At 56.1% G+C, this 19,461-nt stretch overlaps 1 protein-coding gene across 5 annotated transcripts in view; it reads right to left on the bottom strand.

The window, feature by feature from the left end:
- Nucleotides 1–4,294: 4,294 nt before the first annotated feature.
- AGRN (agrin) overlaps nt 4,295–19,461 on the bottom strand; it is a 113,566-nt gene continuing 98,399 nt past the window's right edge. For 3 of the 5 annotated variants that reach the window (XM_051786408.1, XM_051786410.1, XM_051786411.1), the window contains 12 exons: nt 19,061–19,290; nt 18,279–18,413; nt 18,054–18,150; nt 17,631–17,795; nt 17,418–17,529; nt 16,426–16,437; nt 15,467–15,583; nt 14,790–14,979; nt 14,115–14,202; nt 9,320–9,544; nt 8,639–8,742; nt 4,295–7,252 (listed from right to left, as the gene is read on the bottom strand). In XM_051786408.1, the coding sequence (XP_051642368.1) occupies nt 7,095–7,252; nt 8,639–8,742; nt 9,320–9,544; nt 14,115–14,202; nt 14,790–14,979; nt 15,467–15,583; nt 16,426–16,437; nt 17,418–17,529; nt 17,631–17,795; nt 18,054–18,150; nt 18,279–18,413; nt 19,061–19,290 (1,633 nt within the window). In that variant the 3' untranslated portion in view covers nt 4,295–7,094. The remainder of the gene's footprint in view (nt 7,253–8,638; nt 8,743–9,319; nt 9,545–14,114; nt 14,203–14,789; nt 14,980–15,466; nt 15,584–16,425; nt 16,438–17,417; nt 17,530–17,630; nt 17,796–18,053; nt 18,151–18,278; nt 18,414–19,060; nt 19,291–19,461) is intronic. The other 2 variants (XM_051786409.1, XM_051786413.1) reach the window with 1 other exon arrangement.

The following is a 19,461-nucleotide window of genomic DNA, read 5'->3' as shown; positions in this document are numbered from 1 at the left end:
GGAAACCCCTCCCTATGACGCGGGGGAATCCCCGCCCTCCGCCCCGCCCGGATCTGGCTGCCCATGCCCGCAGCGTCCGGCCCCGCTGCCCGATCCCTGGGGCTGTTCCCCCGCGCCTTTGCCCTCCGGGATGCGCGTTCTCCGAGTCTCCGTAGCACCCGGGGCTTGGCAGCGCGGGGGAGTTCACGGGATGGAGTCGCGGGGTCCTTACGGTGGGAAAAGCGCTCCCGAGATCATCCAGTGCAACCGTGAACCCGGCACAGAGCTCACCACGAAACCGTGCCCCCCCCAGTGCCACATCCACAGGGGTTTCAGACACTTCCAGGGATCGTGTTTCCATCACTGCCCTGGGCAGCCCCTTCCAATGCCTGACCACCCTTTCGGTGAAGAAGTTTTTCCTCATATCCAATCTAAACCTGCCCTGGTGCAACCTGAGGCTGTTTCCCCTTGTCCTGTCTCTTATTCCCCTGGAGTAGAGCCCAACATCCCCCTCAGGTCCCCCCTCCTGTCAGGGAGTTGTAGAAGGTCCCCCCTGAGCCTCCTTTTCTCCAGGCTGAGCCCCCCCAGCTCCCTCAGCTGCTCCTGCTGCTCCAGCCCCTTCCCCAGCTCCATTCCCTCCTCTGGACAAACTCCAGCCCCTCAATGTCCTTCTTCTTGTAAGGAGTCCAAAACTGAGCCCAGGATTTGAGGTGTGGTATGGGGGGACCAGCAGCAATTTAAGACATCCCTCAGTACCCAAACACCACTAAAGGTCCAGATTTTGGGGCTGAGTTCATAAAAGCTGCCAAAATAGTGGAACAAGCCACAAAGCACTGAGCATCCGAGGCTGGTGAGGCTCAGCCACGTCTGTTATCCCTAAAAGCCCCTGACTCAGGGGTGCTTTGGGGTCAGGAGGGCACAGTGTCCCCAGGGTGAGTCCCCCACTCTCATCCCAACATCTGTGGTGACACCAAAACCTCCCACTGGGATAAACTGGGGGCCAGGTGTGCTGTAGCCACGCCGTGCACTTCAGACAAATAAAGCCCTTTTTGCCATCTGAAGTGTAAATTCAGAGGCCTTTAACAAACTCACGTGGAATATCTGTTGCTTCCCATAAAAGACAGGAATTAACCCAAAGAAATGCCCTCAATCTGGCACCTTTCATGAATGCTGGGTGAGAAAACAAAGCCAGCTGTCCGAGAGAGGGAAAAAGCCAGGACACAGCCAGTGACACCCCCCCCTTCTTCTCCCCCAGTCTGCCCCTAGTGTCAAAAATAGCAGTTTTATAACTATAATAAGACTCAGCGAATTCCGTGTCTATTCGGGGAATACCCAGGGAGCTGGCAGCAGGAGCCAGCTCATTTCTGACTTCAGCTTCCCTGAATGCCACTGGATTGCTCACAGGGCAACGGGGACCACAGAGGCCAAATAGCAACCCCTGATAATGGTGACCTCTGGGCTCTCCTTCCTCTTTTCCCCTCTTGTCGAGGCTCCCGGGCACTGGGACCTTCTCTCGGGCCACTGAGGCTCCTTTGTGAGGCCAAAAATGTGACTTGTGTGTGTGTGTGTGTGTGTCACTGGGATGAGACCCTTTCTGGTGGGCAGGGAGGGACATGGACAGAGATTCAGCTTCTTGGTTAAAAAAAGGAGACCACTGGAACTGTTCTCCCCACTTTGCACTGGTTTCCAGGCTGGGCAACTGGGAGGCAGAAAACTGGGGAAAACGGTCCCTTCCTGGGAGATCTTAGCCTTCCTTTCCATTGGAATGCTCTGATCCCAGGGAAATAAACCCCCCCCAGAGGAATCCACACCCTGACCTGCTCTCAGCATCCAGAACATCCCATTCTGTGGGTGTTGGGAATGTGCCAATCCCTCGGGGCACCTGCTGCCGTGGAGATGGACCATGGAGGTGTCTGGGGGACCCCTCTTGCTCTCTGGGCTCAGTCCCAGCCTGCCTGGCAGCAGCACCCTCAGGAACGAGCCAGTTCATCCAGGTGTCCCTTCCCAGGAACCAGCACTCTGGAAGTGTGTGAGTTGTCATCCTGAAAAACAAGCCTTGTTATAAATCTGCTCCGCTCAGGAGATGAGGATGTGTGTGTGGACTCCCTGGAGAGGATCAGCCAGCCTTTACTGCCACCTCAGCACGTGGAGAAAGAACAGAGTGTTTATTCCACCTGTAAATTCCCACCAGAAGTAACCCAGACCCTCATTAGGCCCTATTTACATTTTAACTTTCACATCCCTGAGGCTAGAAATGAGGAAGAACACGAGGTCTGTGATACAGGTATGACCAAACCTACCAAATCCCACCTATAACACGTGGTTGGAGCCCAAAAATGTATAATGTAAAAGAGGGGGGAGCCAGAAAAGTCACAGAGAGGGAAAACACATGATCCAGACTCATATTTGTGAGTCTGGATCATGCAAATCCTTATTGAACATGACCAGCCCTGTAATCCTGGGTTGGTAAATTGAATTATATGTGAATCTGTGCTTTTATAGAACCCAACCAGACCGACAGTGCTCAGTTGGTTATAATCAGAAATTAAGCCCAGCTGCACCCTGTGATCTCTGAGGACCAGCTGGAACTCAAGGGGGGTTTTTTCCTGCTAAATTTCTGTGCCTTTAATGAAGGTCCCCCTTTGACTGGAGCCCCAGCTCAGGGGTTTAAGGGTGGATCAGCTGCTCCTGGCCCCACATTGAAGGCACAGAGAGGCTCACACACAGCCAGGCTGGGATTCCCAGAGGGAGCTGAGGATGGGTGACACCACCCAAGCCCAACTGCTGCCTCCTGTGCTCCCAGTGGGTGCTGACTGGGCAGCCAGGAGTGTTCCTGGGAGCCCTGGGAAGCTGCTCAGAGCAAGGGCTGCCAAAAGCATGGCCGGGCCATCCCCCGAGTCACACTTGCTGCCTGCCCCAGCGTGGCTTCTGTCCTTTCTCCCTTCCTCCTTCCCCTCACAATGGCTTTTTCCAGCCTGTAGTAAAGGATCCCTCCAGCTGCCAAGGGCTCTTTCCCCCTCTGGCCGAGACAAGGATGGCTTTTTCTCTGGCAAAACGCCTCTGGAAGAGGGGCTGGCTTCGCAAGCCCCTGCCTGTCGTGGCATAATTGAGTCATTGTGGAGGAGAGGCTGCACCAGGAGGCTGATCCTGAGCAAAACATGGCCCCAGTGGTGAGCTCTGCATCCCCCCGTGGCTGCTCACACACTGGCCCTGTTGTTTCCCACCCTTAGTCTGTGCTGGCTCATTGTCCACCCAAGAGCCAGTTCAGACACCAATCAACTCCCATCACTGCTGGGATCAAAATGACTTCATCTGCTGAATTAGCTGCTCCCAGATGGCAGGAAACCCATGTCCTGGTCTCACTTCACCCCGCTTGGATGAACCTGGAAGCTCTTTCATGAATGAAGTTTTCCACCTCTCGCCCTTTTCTGGCAGAAAGATGATGCTGCAGGTGCAGGTGGGAGAGCCAGGTGGGAAGGCACCATCAGGAAAAGCTGTTCAGGGCAGGAATGGAGATGCTGGTCCATCTCACAGAATATCCCAAAGATCCCACAAGGATCGGAGTCCAACTCCCGGCCCCGCACAGGACACCCCAAAAATCACATCCTGTGCCTCACAGTGTTGTCTCCAACCAATATCCTGCTGGAGACTGGCTTTCCATGGGAAATGCTGCCATCCAGGAGGAACAAGCCACAGGAGCATCACTTCAGTCTTGCTGAGGTGGTGTGGTGCCCACGGGATGCAAAACCTCTTTGGAAAATTATGCCCATAGGATGTAAAACCTCTTTGGAAAATGATGTCTGTGGGATGCAAAACCTCTTTGGAAAATTATGCCCATAGGATGTAAAACCTCTTTGGAAAATGATGTCTGTGGGATGCAAAACCTCTTTGGAAAATTATGCCCATAGGATGTAAAACCTCTTTGGAAAATGATGCCCATGGGATGCAAAACCTCTTTGGAAAATGCTGCCCATGGGATGTAAAACCTCTTTGGAAAATGATGCCCATGGGATGCAAAACCTCTTTGGAAAATGCTGCCTGAGATGAGGGGATAAAAGAACAGCTGGGACAGGGGGGGAAAAACCCCTTGAATTGCTGCAACCACTGTGATGGGAGGGGAGGGAAAGACACACAGGTCCTGCAAACCCTGGGTGGGTGGGATTGAGGTTGGAATTCATAAATAAGCTGAATTTAGAAGATACAGCAGGTACCTGCATGAGCCACTCAGGTTCTGAGGGAAATCTGTCCAGGAGACAGTGAATAAGTGTGAGATAAAGCACAAAAAAAAAAAAAAGAAGCAACAGGCCCCTTAAAAACATATTTAATAGTTTTCAAACTTTATTTCATGGTGATTGACGAAAGACACAAGTTAGTAATGGTTATATCATGCTGCTCCTCTACTGTGCATTGCCCTTCAGAATTCATACAGCAGTTCACAATGGTCATTAATTTACCCTATAAATGAAGCCACGTGGACATTTAAAAAAAAAAAAAAAGAGCAAAAACAACAACAAAAAAACAAAACAAAAAACCCAAAACAAAACCAAAAAAAACCCAAAACAAAACAAAAAAACAACAACAAAAAAAACCAAACCCAGGAAAAAAAACCAAACCTCAATGTCTCTTTTTCTTTGTTTGTTTGTTTTTTTGTTACATACATGTTATAAATGCTATTAAAAATAAAGCCCCAGTTAAGTGCACGGCCCCAAGGGAGCACTTGCTGAGCCTGACCTTGGTTTGAGATGCTCCACAACGAGGACACCACGTCCTGTTTTAAGGCATTTCCAAGCCCCAGCAAAAGCAGACAGAGTTTTTTTGTTTGTTTTTGTTTTTTGTTTAGCTGTTGGGTTGTTGTAATTTCTTTTGCAGTGACCCCTGGCTTTGTTTGGAGTGGCATTTGAGAGAAAATCAGCAGCTTCCTCTGCACGTGCCCCCTGTCCCCCTCTGGAGCTGGAGGATCCAGCCCTGTCTCAGCAATGCCCAGGCTGGAAATTCCCCCCTTCTCAAAATTCACGGATTTGGGGGGGGTCTCACACCTGCAATCCCCACCAGGACGCACGATTTATATACAGCAGCCACTTAAAATGTGGTTTTTGGCACACACACACACACACACAGAGCAGTCTCCATCCCACAGAGGGCACAGCCCCCCTCTGTGGAATATTTAACCCCTGGATTTGCAGAGGAATGTCACAGATTGGGGATTGGGAAGGTGGGGAGGGGGGGGATAGTTTTCTTTCAATCAAATAAAAAGAAATAAAAAACCCCAAGTGGTTTTTACACACGTTCTTCCCCTTTGTTCAGAGCTCACCCTGAGGAAAAGGCCTTTGACCTTGTGTGGCTCAAAACTTGAGTGCCAAGAAACACCATTTTTAAAAGGTGTGCTGGAAGCTGGAAGGTGAAACTGCAAAACGATGGCACTTCGGGTATTAATTAACACTCATTAATTAATATTAATGATCCTTCAGGTGCGTCCTGTACACTCCACAAAGCTGTTTTTTTACACAGAGCTGCCACCTCAGGGTGGGGAAGGGATGTGGATGCTCCAGAGCATCATTAATCCTTCCCATGGAGAAGGAACTCGAATGGAGAGGGCTGTTTCCTTTGGAGCTGTGATCCATTGGCTCTTCTCCTGCTCCCAGGAGATCCAAATGTCTGCAGGCAAAACGTGTGCTGGGTGACAGACACTCACAAACACGCACCATCCACTCACAAACACACGCACTGGCTTTGTCACTGGCACTAAAACATTGGCTTTCAAGGAAGAAAACACCAAAAAATCCCCCCCCCCACCCCCCAAAACCACTCCAGTCCCGACTCGTGCCCCGTTCCCATTCCCGCTGGAGCTGTTCCTGCTGGGCTGGCAGCGTCCAGAGGAGCTTTGATCACGGCGTGGAAGACCCTGGGCATTGCAAAAAAACTTGACTCCAAGGTGGAAACTCCGAATTCTCTTCGTGGGAGAGGCTCCAGTGCCAGCTCTGCATTCCCAGGCTGGCAGAGCGCCCGAGGGCAAAGCCATGCCCCAGAGGCTGGAAAATGGACGTGGGTCATGGAAGGACACATCCAACAGGTCTTTTAAAAGCGAAGAGGGCCCCAGTCCCTGTGCCCTCCCAGCCTGTTTGGTGGGGCTGGAAGAAGGGGGAGCACTTCCAGCCCTTGGAGAGGAGCTCCAAGTTATCCCCGGCGCGCGGGAGGGCAAGGCTTGGTGGGCAGAAGCTCTTGGGAAGAGCAGCCAAGGGCAAACAGGTGGTTGGGACACGTCTGGATGAACACAAAGCATGGAAATGAGGTTTCACAGCTGCTTCTGCACATGTCCAAGAGGAGGAGGAGGAGGACGAGGAGGACGAGGAGGAGAACCAACAGAGAAAATCAACGTTTCCCCCCCAGCACCTCTCAGTCCAGCAAACAGTCATAAGACAACCAAAGAGCAATGCTTTCCTGCCTGCTCAGAGCAGGCCTTGGTCTCTCTTCCAGTGCATGGCATCCCTGATTTTAACAGAGCATGAAGGAGAAAAGCACTTGAGATTCTTACACACATAAATTAGAGCGAGAGGAAGGAGCGGGGGGAGGAGGGAGGTCGGGTGAGCACAGGGCCAGGGGAAGGCTTGGCAGAGCCAGACCCCGAAGCAGGGGTGGCAATTCCCACCTCCCTGCTCAGCCAGCACTGCAGAGGGGACGTTGGGGCCGGGCAGTGAATCCATGAAGGCCACAGGTCTCACCAGCACCAGCATCTTTTCCCCCCCGCGGGCACGGACGACAACCCCAAGAACACAAGTGAGGAGGGGGGGAAAAAACAACCCCCCCAAAAAAAGAAGCTTCAAGTATGAAGAAGATTTACAGCGTGATGGGCAAGTTCTTCTGTCACTTCTTGGAGACTTGGTTCAAGGTTTGTTCTTTGTTGCTGCTGTTTGATTCGAGTTCTGCCTGACCTGGATAGGCTGCAACCGAACGGATAACCCGAAAGAAAAAGGGTGTCTCCTCCTCCCCTCCCTTTTTTCCCCCCTCCCTCCCTCCTCCCCCCCCAAAAATATAAAAAGCAATAAGTTTACAAAAATAGAAAATAATTACAGCAATAGGCAGGAGGGAGGGAAGGAGGAGGGAGGGTCTCTGGGGGTCTATTTGGCCGAGCAGTGTAATATCCTGGGGTTGTTTAAAGCGTCCTCCACCAGGTGCAGTTCTTGGCGGTCCACAAGGACATCCCGTATGCAGCCAACGAAGCCGGTGCTGTAGGCCTTGGGCAGCTTGTGAGCCACACTCAGCTTCTCCAGCCCCCCTGCAGGAGACACACAGAGCTCAGGGCACGGGGCAGGGGACAGCCAGACTGTGCTCAGCAGTGTCACACCCCCACGCACACACCGGCACCACTGGGAACATCTCAGGAGGGAGCTGGGGGGGATTTCTTCCTGGGAAAGGGTTGTTAAACACTGCAAGGGCCTGCCCAGGGTGGTGGTGGAATGCCCATCCCTGGAGGTGTTCAAGGGACAGCTGGATGTGGCATCAGTGCTCTGGGGTGGATCCCAGGTGGGGATGGGGCACAGGTTGGACTCGACCTCAGAGGTCTGTTCCAACCTCAGCCATGCTGTGAATGTCTGCCCAAGAGCAGGGAGAAACCTCTTTCCTGGCTAATAGTAAATATGAATTCGTCAGTCAGTTAAATTAATTAGTTTTATGAAAATAAACAGCAGTTATCTTCACTTAGCTCAGTCGTGCCAGTTCCAACCATTGCCTGCAGGTTTCCTGAAGACACTTCAACCAGCGACTCGTTTCTATGGGTATCTCTATTCTCCAGCTATTTTTATTCTAAAATACACATTTCAACTCAAAAGTTTCCTTTCCCTGGGGGATTGCTCCCAAATCCAAACTGAATTTTAGTTCAGTTACTGCAGCATCAACTCTGGGCTCATGACACAGGAAATACATTGGAATTACGAGGGGCTGATTGCAAACACAACTTTTGGAGGGGCCAGTGGGGAAGCCAAGCAAAAATCTCTCATGGACTAATTCTGCTTTGCACATAAACTTCCAGGCTGATTTCAGAAGGAGAAATGGCCCCCAGGATCCTCTCTTTTTCACAGGCAAGGCAACATTTTTGAATATGAACTCCTTGGGAGTCAGGTTAGACCTGAACTACAGGCTTAGACTGGGGAGATAAAAACAGATGCTTCCAAAAAGTGTAAATGGAATCTAAGTCCATTTTTCCCTGTCAGGGTGGGCAGGCCCTGGCACAGGTTGCTCAGAGAAGCTGTGGCTGCCCCATCCCTGGAGGTGTCCAAGGCCAGGTTGGACGGGGCTTGGAGGAACCTGGGCTAGTGGAAGGTGTCCCTGCCCAGGGCAGGGGGTGGAACAAGATGAGCTTTAAAGGTCCCTTCCAACCCAAACCATTCTGTGATTCTGTGATTCTAATTCACTGTTTTTTCCAGGCCAGCCAATGGGCACACTGTGGGAAGGACTGGCATTGGTGGGTAAAGCCAACCCCTCACACCTTGGTGTCACCACCACCCTGCCCTGGTAGGCAGAGAACAAGCAGGGGAATGTTTAGGTCACCTGGGAGACAAAGGTGTCGTGTTGAAGCAAGGCAGGGAGCATCCCCACCCCATTCCACCTCTGAATCCCTCAGCAAGGGGCACAGGGGACGCTCACCCTGCCCACACCAACTCACCCAGCCACAGGGCCCCGTCTGTGTCCAGCTGGGTGGCACCAAGTGGAGAAGAACCAGCGATGGGAGCTTCGTTCCCAACCTGGAGGGAGCCTTCCCTCTGTACCCTGCTCCCAGAGGGAGGGAGGAAGGAACAGAAGATGATTAGAGGACAAACCCAGAGGTGTTCCCTGCTTTGCACCAAACCCTGGCACTGGGCACCATCAGCCCTTCTCCAGCTGCAAAGGCGAGGGGAGCTGAGCCCTCCTCTCCCTCTGGCTGTGACACGGAGCAGTCCTTGCTCCAGTGCTCCCCTCCAGCATCCCCACGGCCTCCCACAACCCCACCACCAGCCCTGCCAGCGGCCACAGCTCCCCCCAGAGCCACCAGCAGCAATCCCTGGCACGCCGGGCACGTGCTCCTCACCACTCCCACCACCACCAAAAATAACGAGGGGCAGCTCGGGCTCAACGCGGCCAGAATGTCAAACCCTCAAATAAAAGGCACAGACCTCCCAGGCCTCCTCGTTCCTGCCCCTCTGACATTTCCAGGCGTGCCCCAACACGCTGCCCTCCGCAGGGCACTGCCCACATGCCTCTCCTCTATTATTATCCGGGAGCAGGAGCGATCCTCGGGGGATCACGGGGCGCCGCGACTCAGCTCGCCCGCCCCGCTCCCGCTTTTCCCTCCCTCCAGCCTCCCCACCTGTAGGCTTTGATGTGGATCCACTGGTTGGTGTTGACTGGGACCGTGGATCTGAGGACGACTGGCTTGGAGCCCAGGTCGTAGGTCATCTGCACGAAGCCATCCACGATGGCCAGGGCGATGTAGTCCGAGCGCTCCAGCCCCTTCCCGCTCCACAGGATCAGCCCCTGCGTGGCCTCTGTTTTGATGCTCAGCTCGAAGTGGTTGGACTGCAGGGCCTTCTCACTGCGTGGGGAGATGGGGGCAGAGTGAAAAACAAGGCAGCTCCTCGGAGCAGCCTTCTCTTCCCAGCCAGCTGGCTCACCTGCTGGGAGAACCTCCAGCCAGCTCCTGGCATCAGGCTACACGTGGGGTCTGTCCCTGCCTGAGGGCTTGGCAGACTTTGGGGCATGAGAATGCCTGGGGTCTGTCCCTGCCTGAGGGGTCACAGATTTTGGGATATCAGAATGCCTGGGATCTGTCCTTACCTGAGGGGTCACAGATTTTGGGATATCAGAATGCCTAGGGTCTGTCCCTGCCTGAGGGGTCACAGATTTTGGGATATCAGAATGCCTGGGGTCTGTCCTTACCTGAGGGGGTCACAGATTTTGGGATATCAGATTGCCTGGGGTCTGTCCCTGCCTGAGGGGTTGGCAGACTTTGGGATATCAGAAAGCCTGGTGCCTGGGGTGGGAGCAGATGGGAAGCTCTAAACCAGGCCAGAGGATCAAAGGAATGGCCCTCGAGGTCTCTAACCCAGCTCCCACTCAAAGCAGGACTCAGGAAGGATACCGAGGTCCTGGAGCAGGTCCAGAGGAGGGCAACAAGGCTGGGGAAGGGACTGGAGCACAAGTGCTGTGAGGAGAGGCTGAGGGAGCTGGGGCTGTTCAGCCTGGAGAAGAGGAGGCTCAGGGGAGACCTCCTCACTCTCTGCAACTCCCTGACAGGGGGGGGAGCCGGGGGGGGGTTGGTCTCTTTTCCCAGGTAACTCTCAGCAAGACAAGAGGGCTGGGTCTTCAGCTGTGCCAGGGGAGGTTTAGGTTGGAGATTGGGAAGAATTTCTTTCCAGAGAGGGTGCTCAGCCACTGGAATGGGCTGCCCAGGGAAGGGGTGGATTCTCCATCCCTGGAGGTTTTTAAGAAGAGACTGGATGTGGCATCAGTGCCATGGGCTGGGAACCACAGCGGGGTTGGATCAAGGGTTGGACTGGATGATCTCTGAGGTCCCTTCCAACCCAGCTGATTCCATGATTCTGTGATCCTGGGCTGGAGGGTCGGAGCTCCCTCCCTGTTTGCTCCCCCTCTGCAGAGCTGTATCCCTCACAAATAAAAAGCCAAGGATCTGGGCACACAGGACACGCACACAGGGAGACACAGACATGCTGAGGCAGCGACAGCAGAGCACGAGACACGAGAGCACAAAGCCTGGCTCACTCACCTGGGCTCCACGGGATAGTCCAGCGCCTCGGGACTCAGGTGGGGGAAGAAAGGGGAGCGTGCCATAAGCAGGGGGCAGCAGAGGAGACCCTTCCCTTCCCTCCCACCCCCCCTGGCACACAGGGAACAGCCCCTGCTCAGCACCAGCAGCTCTTCATCCTACACAGAACCTGCCCAGCGCGAGTGGGGAGCACCAGGAACTGTCCTGGAGGTGGATGAGTCGCCTCCAATACGTTTGGAAGTGGTGGCTTAGCCAGGGGGGAGCAGGATAATGCCAAGGAGGGAATCCAGCCCTGTGCTGGTGGGGTGGGGATGCTCCAATGTGCTCCTGGGGTGTGGAGCACAGCTCTCTGAGGGGTGGTGGAGGGAGCTGGGGGGGCTCAGCCTGGAGGAAAGGAGGCTCAGGAAGGACCTTCTCACTCTCTACAACTCCCTGACAGGAGAGGGGAGCCAGGTGGGGGTCAGGGTCAGTCCCTTCTCCCCAGGGAACAAGCGACAGGACGAGAGGAAACGGCTCAAGTTGCACCAGCAGAGGTTTAGTTTGGATTTTAGGGAAAATTTCTTCACTGAAAACGTGGTCAAGCTTTGGAACAGGCTGCCCAGGGCAGTGGTGGAATCATCACCCCCTGGAAGTGCTCAAAAAAGGTGTGGATGTGGCATCTGGGGATGTGGTTTAGTGCTGCTGGGTTAACAGCTGGATGTCATGATTTTAGAAGGCTTTTCCAACCTCAATGATCCCATGATTCCATGATCCAGTGTTCCTGGTGCTCACCCACGCTGCTGGGGTGTGGATATCCCAGGGACACACTGCTGGGGGAAGGGAGCTTTGGGTCCTTGGCCCTGCACAAGAACCCTTCCCTGCAGGAATTCTCTTGGAATCACAGAATCACTCGGGTTGGGAAGGCCCTCCAAGATCATCCAGCACAGAGCTCGCCACTAAACCACATCCCCCAGTGCCACATCCACACATTTTTGGAACACTTCCAGGGGTGGTGCCTCCACCACTGCCCTGGCCAGCCTGTGCCAATGCCTGACCACCCTTCCAGTGGAAAAATCTTCCCTGATATCCAACCCCTTGAGGCAACTTGAGGCCGTGTCCTCTCGTCCTGTCTTTGGGGTGTTGCAGAACGGGCTCCCATGGAGTGGAACTGTCACACACAGCCTCTGAGTCAGCCTTGGGGCACTTGGAGAACAGGGTGTGCGTGGAGAAGGGGAAATCCAGGAGTCCAGCTGTCCCTCTGGCACTGCAGGTCCCGTGTTACATTCAGCTCCAACTACATGTATGGATAAAAATGGATGTGCCAGTAAAAAAGGTACGGGCATGTCACGGCCAGCAGAGCCCAGAGAAGCACTGGCAGTGTTAGTCCTGCCCAGGGCACACCCCAGTGTCTGCCTGGAGGCACAAAAAACCCCTACTTTTATGGGTCCCTCAGCCTGGCAGGGCTGGCGAGGGCGGCAGCCACATCCCAGCGGAGGAATATGGGGAGAAACACTAAAGCTCCCTCACAGGATGGGGCATGCACAGCCAAAATAGGCTGGGCCAGGCAGGGAGGAGTCTGGGAATGGTGGCCTTCCCTTTGCAGAGCACTGGAAGAGGCAGGACACCTTCTGCTCATGGCTCTGGGGGTGCAGAGGGACAGCGGGGCACTGGTGCGGGTCACTACAGGCTCTTGCTGCTGGAGGGCACTGCCCAGCTCAGGAGGATACTGAGGATGCTCCTGAAAAGCCCTTTCCAAACCCAGGGCACCTCCCCAAGTGCTGTGAACATGCAGGTGATGGCTCTGTGGCTCCCCAGGCGCTGTCACACATGCACACACCAGCTCAGCCCCCCACGCCCCTGCCTGAGCCCAGCTGGGAGAAAATGAGGTGAGATGGGGATGAGACAGGCAGGAATCTCTCCAGCTCTCCCCCAGACACCTGGGAATAGATCTGCATGGAGCAGGGCTTCCATTCCACCCCTGGTGCTCAGCAGGACAGACAGACAGACAGCAAATCACAGCTGTCAAGGCTGCTCTAGGGGAGAAGTTTCTGCCCATTCACCTGCCCAGACCCTTCCTCTGACCCTCTGTCCCCACTGCATCTTCTGAGAGGCTCCCAAGCCACACACTCTGGCTGGGGAACATCCTCCCAGTGCCCTGCCTGGCCTCCCCTCTACAGCAGCAATGCCCCATCCATGGTGGAAAAACCCAGGGCAGGATCAGCACCCTGGATTTCCATCGGCTGCTGATGGAACAGTGAGTCACAGGAACCTTCCTCCTCTGTGCCCAGCCTTAAACTGTGCTTAAAGAACTCTGCTGAACTTTAAAAAAAATCATGCTTAAAAATGAAACTATGGAGAGCTGGGACAACATCAGGCTGTGGCAGAGCCAGGACAACACATGGTTGTGGCAGAGCTGGGTCGTGCAGCTCCTGCAGCTCCATGTCTGGGCACCAAGAGCTGTGGTCAGTCCCTGAGTCCTCCTCCCCCCAAAACAGGAACACCTGCCCGTGGCAGACCCCAGGAGAGGGCCCAAATTCCTCCCCCCATCCCTGCCCTGTGCTCCCCCACGGGTGGGCTGAGGTTGGGGTGCCGATGGTGAGGGCAGAGGGGAGCAGGGAGGGCTGTACTTACGCAGGGATCTCATTGCCCAGGTGGCTTGAAAACAAAGAAACAGGGACATTGAGAAGGGACAGACAGACAGAGAGACTGACAGACAACAGCTCAGCACGGACACCCTCCCAGGCAGGGTGTTAGGACACAGGGAAGTGAGGGTGTGACGGGCAGATGGGTGAAGTCTCATCCAACACCCTCTCCCAGTTGCCCTGGAGCTGGGAATTAACCAGAGGGACACAGTGGTGAGGAAGGAAGGGCACTGAGCCAGGCCACAGCGGAACCAGAGGGTCCTGAAGGAGAAACATCCAGCCCAGAGGCCGTGCAGGACCTCAGGCAGCAGCTCTGCCCACCCTGAGAGAGCAGCCCCAGGGAGCAGCACGGCCACAGACACCACGGGGTGCACCCCAGCACCCCCAGCACGGGGCTGGGCAGAGCCTGGAGAAGGTCAGACGGGTCCCACAGCAGGGATGGCCCAGTTGTGCTGGCAGAACAACCCCTGTGGCACAAACAGGCAGGGACACAAAGGATGCAGCTCCATCCCACCCCCAAAGCAGGCTGTGCTGACCCAGGTGCCCCACACACAGCCAGACCTGAAGCTGGCCAGGCACTGCTGTTTTGGGGCAAACCCTCTGCCAGCAAGGCAGTTTTAGAGGTGAGGGCTGGAACTGGCTGCTCAGAGCCCCAGTTTGGTTTGCTTCCCTTTGGAATTCCTTGATCCCAGCTCTTCCTCCTGCTGTCAGCCCTATCTCCTCGTCTGGAGCTCAGTTCAGCCCAGCAGCCCAGTTACCTCTTGGTGACAGCATTGTGGTACTCCATGTATGTCCTGCCATCAAAGGCAATGGCCTCTGCATCCCCAGCAGCCTTCTCGATGATCACTGGGGGTGGGAAAGACAAGAGCTGTCAGGATCCACCCCTGGAGACCAGGAAAATCCTCCTTTACACTGAGCATCCCTAAGAGGATGAAGGCAAGCACCAACCTGCCACCCCCTGGGGCGTGCCAGCCCCGGGGCACTCCAAGCAAGCCCCTGGAGAGGTTTGCTGTGGCTTTAGAGTATGGAATTTCGGGACCATTTCCCTGTTTTGCAGCCAACAGCCATCAATTGTCAATCAAATTTAAACTGGAATTTCAGTTTGATGGCTTCAGACTTAATAATAGAGGGAAGGTTTAGATGGGATATTAGGAAGAAATTGTTCCCTGGGAGGGTGGGGAGGCCCTGGCACAGGTTGCCCAGAGAAGCTGTGGCTGCCCCATCCCTGGGAGTGTCCAAGGCCAGGTTGGAGCAACTTGGGCTAGGGGAAAGTTCTCCTGCCCATGGAAAATGAGATGATTTTTAAGGTCCCTTCCAACACAAAACGTTCCAGGACTCTACGAAGGACGAGATCTCCTGCACTGTCCTGCTGCCACCAGCCACGTCTGGTAGCGTGGGTGAGGGTCCACCCCCAGCCCACCCTGGCCCCTCACCTTTCTCACAGTGGGCCCCGTGGAAGCCCCTCTGGCAGGCACACTCGTAGCTCTCCAGCCTGGGGCTGCAGGTGCCCCCGTTCTGGCAGGGGTTGGGTTTCTGGGTGCAGGGGTGGCCCCGGAAGGGCGAGATCTCGATGGCGCTGCGGATGTTCTGCTCCGTCAGCAGGGGATCCCCCTTGATGGAGATCTGGCACGTGCAGGCAGGAGGAAACACAGCAGTTATGTCATCCAGGAGGTGGGGAGGCCCTGGCACAGGTTTGCCCAGAGAAGCTGTGGCTGCCCCATCCCCTGGGAGTGTCCAAGGCCAGGTTGGAGCAAGCTGGGCTAGTGGGAGGTGTCCCTGCCCATGGCAGGGGGTGGAATGGGATGGGCTTTAAGGTCCCTTCCAACCCAAACCATTCCATGATTCTATGGTGATCCTCCACCATCCCATCTCTCTGCCATGGGGGGACAGAGGGCAGTGTCCTTGGGGATAAGGGGAGATGGGAACCAGCCCCAAGCCCCACGTGTTCCTCTGACACACCTTTGCCTCCCCTCCTGCCACTTTTCCACCAGGGGTGCTCCCCGTGGGACCCACAGGCCCACTGCCAGGCTCCTCCTCACTCCCCTCCAGCAGTACCAGGGCAGATGGCACATCTCCCAGCTGGACACTGGGCTGCCCAGCAGGACCTTACCCTCTGCACAGCCCCCTCGAAGCTGGTGGAGATGGCAGCTGCTCGAGCCAGCTTGCTGAAATCAGGGGCTCCTCCAACGTAAAACGGCTCCTTCAGGTTCAGGTAGGTGTGAGGCACCTGGGGAGGAGAGGGGAGATGATGGAGAAGATGTCAGGATATCCCTGGGTGTCCCATGCAGGCCCAGGAGTTGCCCTTGATGAGCCCTGTGGGTCCCTTCCAGTGTAGGATGTTCTCTGATTCTATGAAAGGGGCCTCCAGGAAACCTCCTCATGCCAAGCTGCGAGGTCCCACCCACCAGCAGGCACCTGGAAAAGGTTCCCTGGGGGTGTAATTTTGGGGAGATGCTGTTCTAATGCTCTCAGGCATGAAGGGGGGGCTCTGGTTTTGCGTGACCCCCCAAACCAAGTAACCGAAGTCTCTCCGGGGGTGATGTTCAAACCCAAACACATTCCAGAAGGATTCAGCTTGGGTTCTCCTGGCTGCTACAGGTTGCCGTGGCTAGAGGAGGTTCTCCTGCATCCCACATGGTGTGTGTTTGGAGGAGAAATCTCCCTCCTTGCTGTCAACCCTGTGGTCCCATCTGCCCAGCCTGGAAAATCCCAGGAGAGTCTCCAACCGCAGGGTTCTCCAAGCAGGAATGCTGTCCCTTCCTGGGCACCTGGGATGGAACCAGGGGCACAGCAGAGATGGGGTTATATGGATCACTAGCTAGTGCTTCGTGGAGTTAAAAAAATGATCAGGTTAATCGAAATGCTTCCAGAACAAAATGCAACAACTGGCTGGGGATGAATGATGGAAGAGGAAAGGAGTGTCTCTAATCTAAAGAGATCCTAAAGCTGCTCGGTCAGATGGGAAGGGGAGGGGGTGAAACACTGGGATCTGGATGGAGAACAACAAAAAAAGAACGAGGTGCCAATGGCAGATGAGATGGAGGTGTGGTGGTTCATACTTATCTTTACCTTACGGGATTTCTGGGATCCAGAGACAGCAGGGGAGGGAAAATTACAAATGGAAATCAAAGGGAGAGAGAAAAAGAGAGAGAGAGAGAGAGAAAAAGGGAGATCAGTGGGTGACATTGCAACATGCAGGGCCACAAGACCCCCGCTGCCACCAGTGCTGGGGTAGCCAGGGAGGGGAAGGGGGGCTGCAGAAGGTGACAGGAGGGTCCCTGCCACCCAGGGGTGAGCTGTGCTGGGAGAGAAGCTTGAGAAGAGCAGAGCGAGGGGAGGAAGAAATCCCTTCTTTTCCAGGAATGCTGTGTAATCCTGGTGCTGCACTTCTAGGTGGATCTTATAGATGAGTTCAGCAGCAATCAGGGCTTTTCCTGCAGTATCAGCTTCCCAGCTGGAAAGGGGGGGTTAAAGGAACCCCAGGGGTCTGCAGACAGAAGTGCAGAGGGACAGGGGACGGGGAGAAGTTGGAGGGGGAAGCTGCCAGCTGGGAAACAGAGAGGAGGCACTGATGGATTCACCAGCAGCAGTGCCAAGGGGCTTTCCCTGCTCTGTGACCTCCTCCTGGCTGAGCTCTCTGTGCTGGGGGGGCTCTTGAGCCCCCACCATGGAGGGCACAGTCTCAAAGCCACAGGTAGCACAGGTGCCTCACGTGCCTGCCCCGATCCAGGGACAGTCGAGGATCTGAGATAAAGGGTGGGGAGGTGGATGTGTGTGAGGGGGGGGCTCAAAGGCATTCCTGACACCTGGCAGGGGCTCTGCAGCCCTGTGTGCAGGGCACAGGGAGGCAGCAAGGGCTGGGAGAGGTGTGCAGGGAGACAGGCACGCTCTGCCTGCAGCACCCTCTCCTCCCCGGGGCCTGCCCGCTCCTCCTCCACCTCTGAAGCCACGTGTGCCACAGGGATTAAAAGCCCAGGAGCCTGGGGAATTCTCAGCTCGTTCCACACGTGACAGGAGCAGGGCTGGAAGCCCAGGGAGCCCCTCCTGAGCCACCAACTCACCGGTGACTCCCCCATCACCCTCTCGCCGTTGTTGATCCTCATGACCCCCTTGCGCCCGTTCCTCTCCAGCAGGACACTCGTCCAGGTGTTGAGGGGAACCGGCTCTTTGCTCCTGGGTGGCGAGAAGGGGGGAGAAGACACACAGGTGAGAGCTCTGCCATCAGCAGAGCGCTGAGAAACCTCCCCTGAGCAGCTTGGGCTGGGCCCCCTCACCTGAGCACAGCTGCCCCCTTGCCCAGGTCGTATCTGTACTCCAGGTACCCGTCGTGCAGGGCCAGGGACACGAAGTCCCCCTTGCCATCTGTCTTCTGGCCGTTGTAGAAGATCATTCCACTGGGGTTCTTGGCCAGGAACACAACTTCCATGGACATTTTCTCCCTGAGGAAAGAAGGGTTATGGATAACCCTCCAACCCAGCAGCCCCTCGTGCTCTCTTCCTCCACCCCCACGCACCGAGCCCTTGGAATAACTCTGCCTGCCCGGGGCTACGGGATTGGCAGAGAGATGCCACCCCTGCAAGGCACCCTGGGTGGGTGAGAGGCACACCTGCTGTGCTCAGGATGCTGCTCTGTGGTGTCTCTTTACCCACCAGGCAGGTGATGCCCTCACGGGCCACCCTCATGCCCCTGGCACTTACTGCAGGTCAGGAACGAAGGTCTGCAGCCCGTTCAGCTCCAGGTAGGAGAAGCCATTGAACTCCGGGAGGAAGGGCATGGTGTGGTCCTGCTCTGTCACTGGGCACAAACGAGGGGATGGTGAGGGAGAGGAGGCAGAGCAGCTTCAGCCAGTGCCCCGGGCTGGGCACGCTGAGCTCCGTCCACCCCCTGCCCCAGCCCCGCTCCTCCGCCGGCTCCCGTCCCACCTCGCTCGCAGAAGTCTCCTTCCCGGCCCATGGGGCAGGCACACAGGGCACCCCCCTCGGGCAGCACCAGGCAGGTGGCAGAGACGTGGCAGGGCGAGGGCTCGCAGGGGTTCCTCTCGTCGGCGCACGTGGGCCCTGCGGCGGGACGGGCAGCGTCACCCCAGCCCACAGACCCACAGCCCAACAGCCCTGCTGCCCCCTGATCCCCCCCAGCCTCTGGCTCAGGCTGGGTCCCCATGACCCAGGAAGCCCCCACAGCTGGCAGGTGATGCCCTTGGCTGGCTACGCCCCTAAAATGCGAGGGGATGTTATTTTGTGCACGAGAACAAACAGGTCCTGGCCCTTCTGTCCTTGTGAACAGGGCTACACCCCAGACCTACTGACCTCACTGCAGGAGGCTTCATCCTCCACTTCTCCCTCTATCCCACTGCTGACACTCCCCTCCCCACTGGGCTGATCCCAGAGGCTCTGGGATCCCAAAGGACCATCCAGCAGGATGAGGAGCCCAGCCCTGCTCTGCCTGCAGCCCCCTCCCCACTGTAATGACCGCAGAGGCTCTGGGATTGCTCAGGACCATCCAGCAGGATGAGGAGCCTGGCCTGCAGCCCCATCCCTGTTCTGATGATCCCAGAGGCTCTGGGATCCCAAAGGACCATCCAGCAGGATGAGAAGTCCAGTCATGCCCTGCCTACAGCCCCCTCCCCACTCTGATGATCCCATAGGCTCTGGGATCCCACGGGACCACCCAGCAGGACGAGGAGCCTGCAGCCCCCTCCCCGTACCGGTGTAGGTGTGGCGGCACTCGCAGTGGAACATCTCTGCCTCCTTGACGTGGCAGATGCCCCCGTGGTGGCAGGGGTTGGGGTGGCAGGGGTCGTTGCCACACTCGCCCACCCCGCTGCCGTAGAGGACGTCGCTGCCCTTCTCCCGCAGGTCGTACATCTGGTTGTTCACGTCCAGGAGGCGGATGCAGCCCTTGAGCCCCGTGGTGGCCGTGGTGTGATCTGCCACCCTGAGGGGACAGAGCACGGGGGTCACTGGGGCTTTTGGTCGCTCCAAGCACGTGGGTCAGGCTGTGCTCCCCCACAGGGCACAGATCACAGAACGGTTTAGGCTGGAAAAGAGCTCTGAGATCATCGAGTCCAATCTGTGCCTGATCACCCCCACCCTGTACCCCAGACCA

This window comes from Manacus candei, unplaced genomic scaffold (assembly GCF_025592945.1).
Source record: "Manacus candei isolate 608988 ecotype Guabito, Panama unplaced genomic scaffold, ASM2559294v1 h1tg000022l, whole genome shotgun sequence".
Lineage (NCBI taxonomy): Eukaryota > Metazoa > Chordata > Aves > Passeriformes > Pipridae > Manacus > Manacus candei.
The sequence above is the reverse complement of the archived record's forward strand: the minus strand, read 5'-3'. Positions and strand labels throughout refer to the sequence as shown.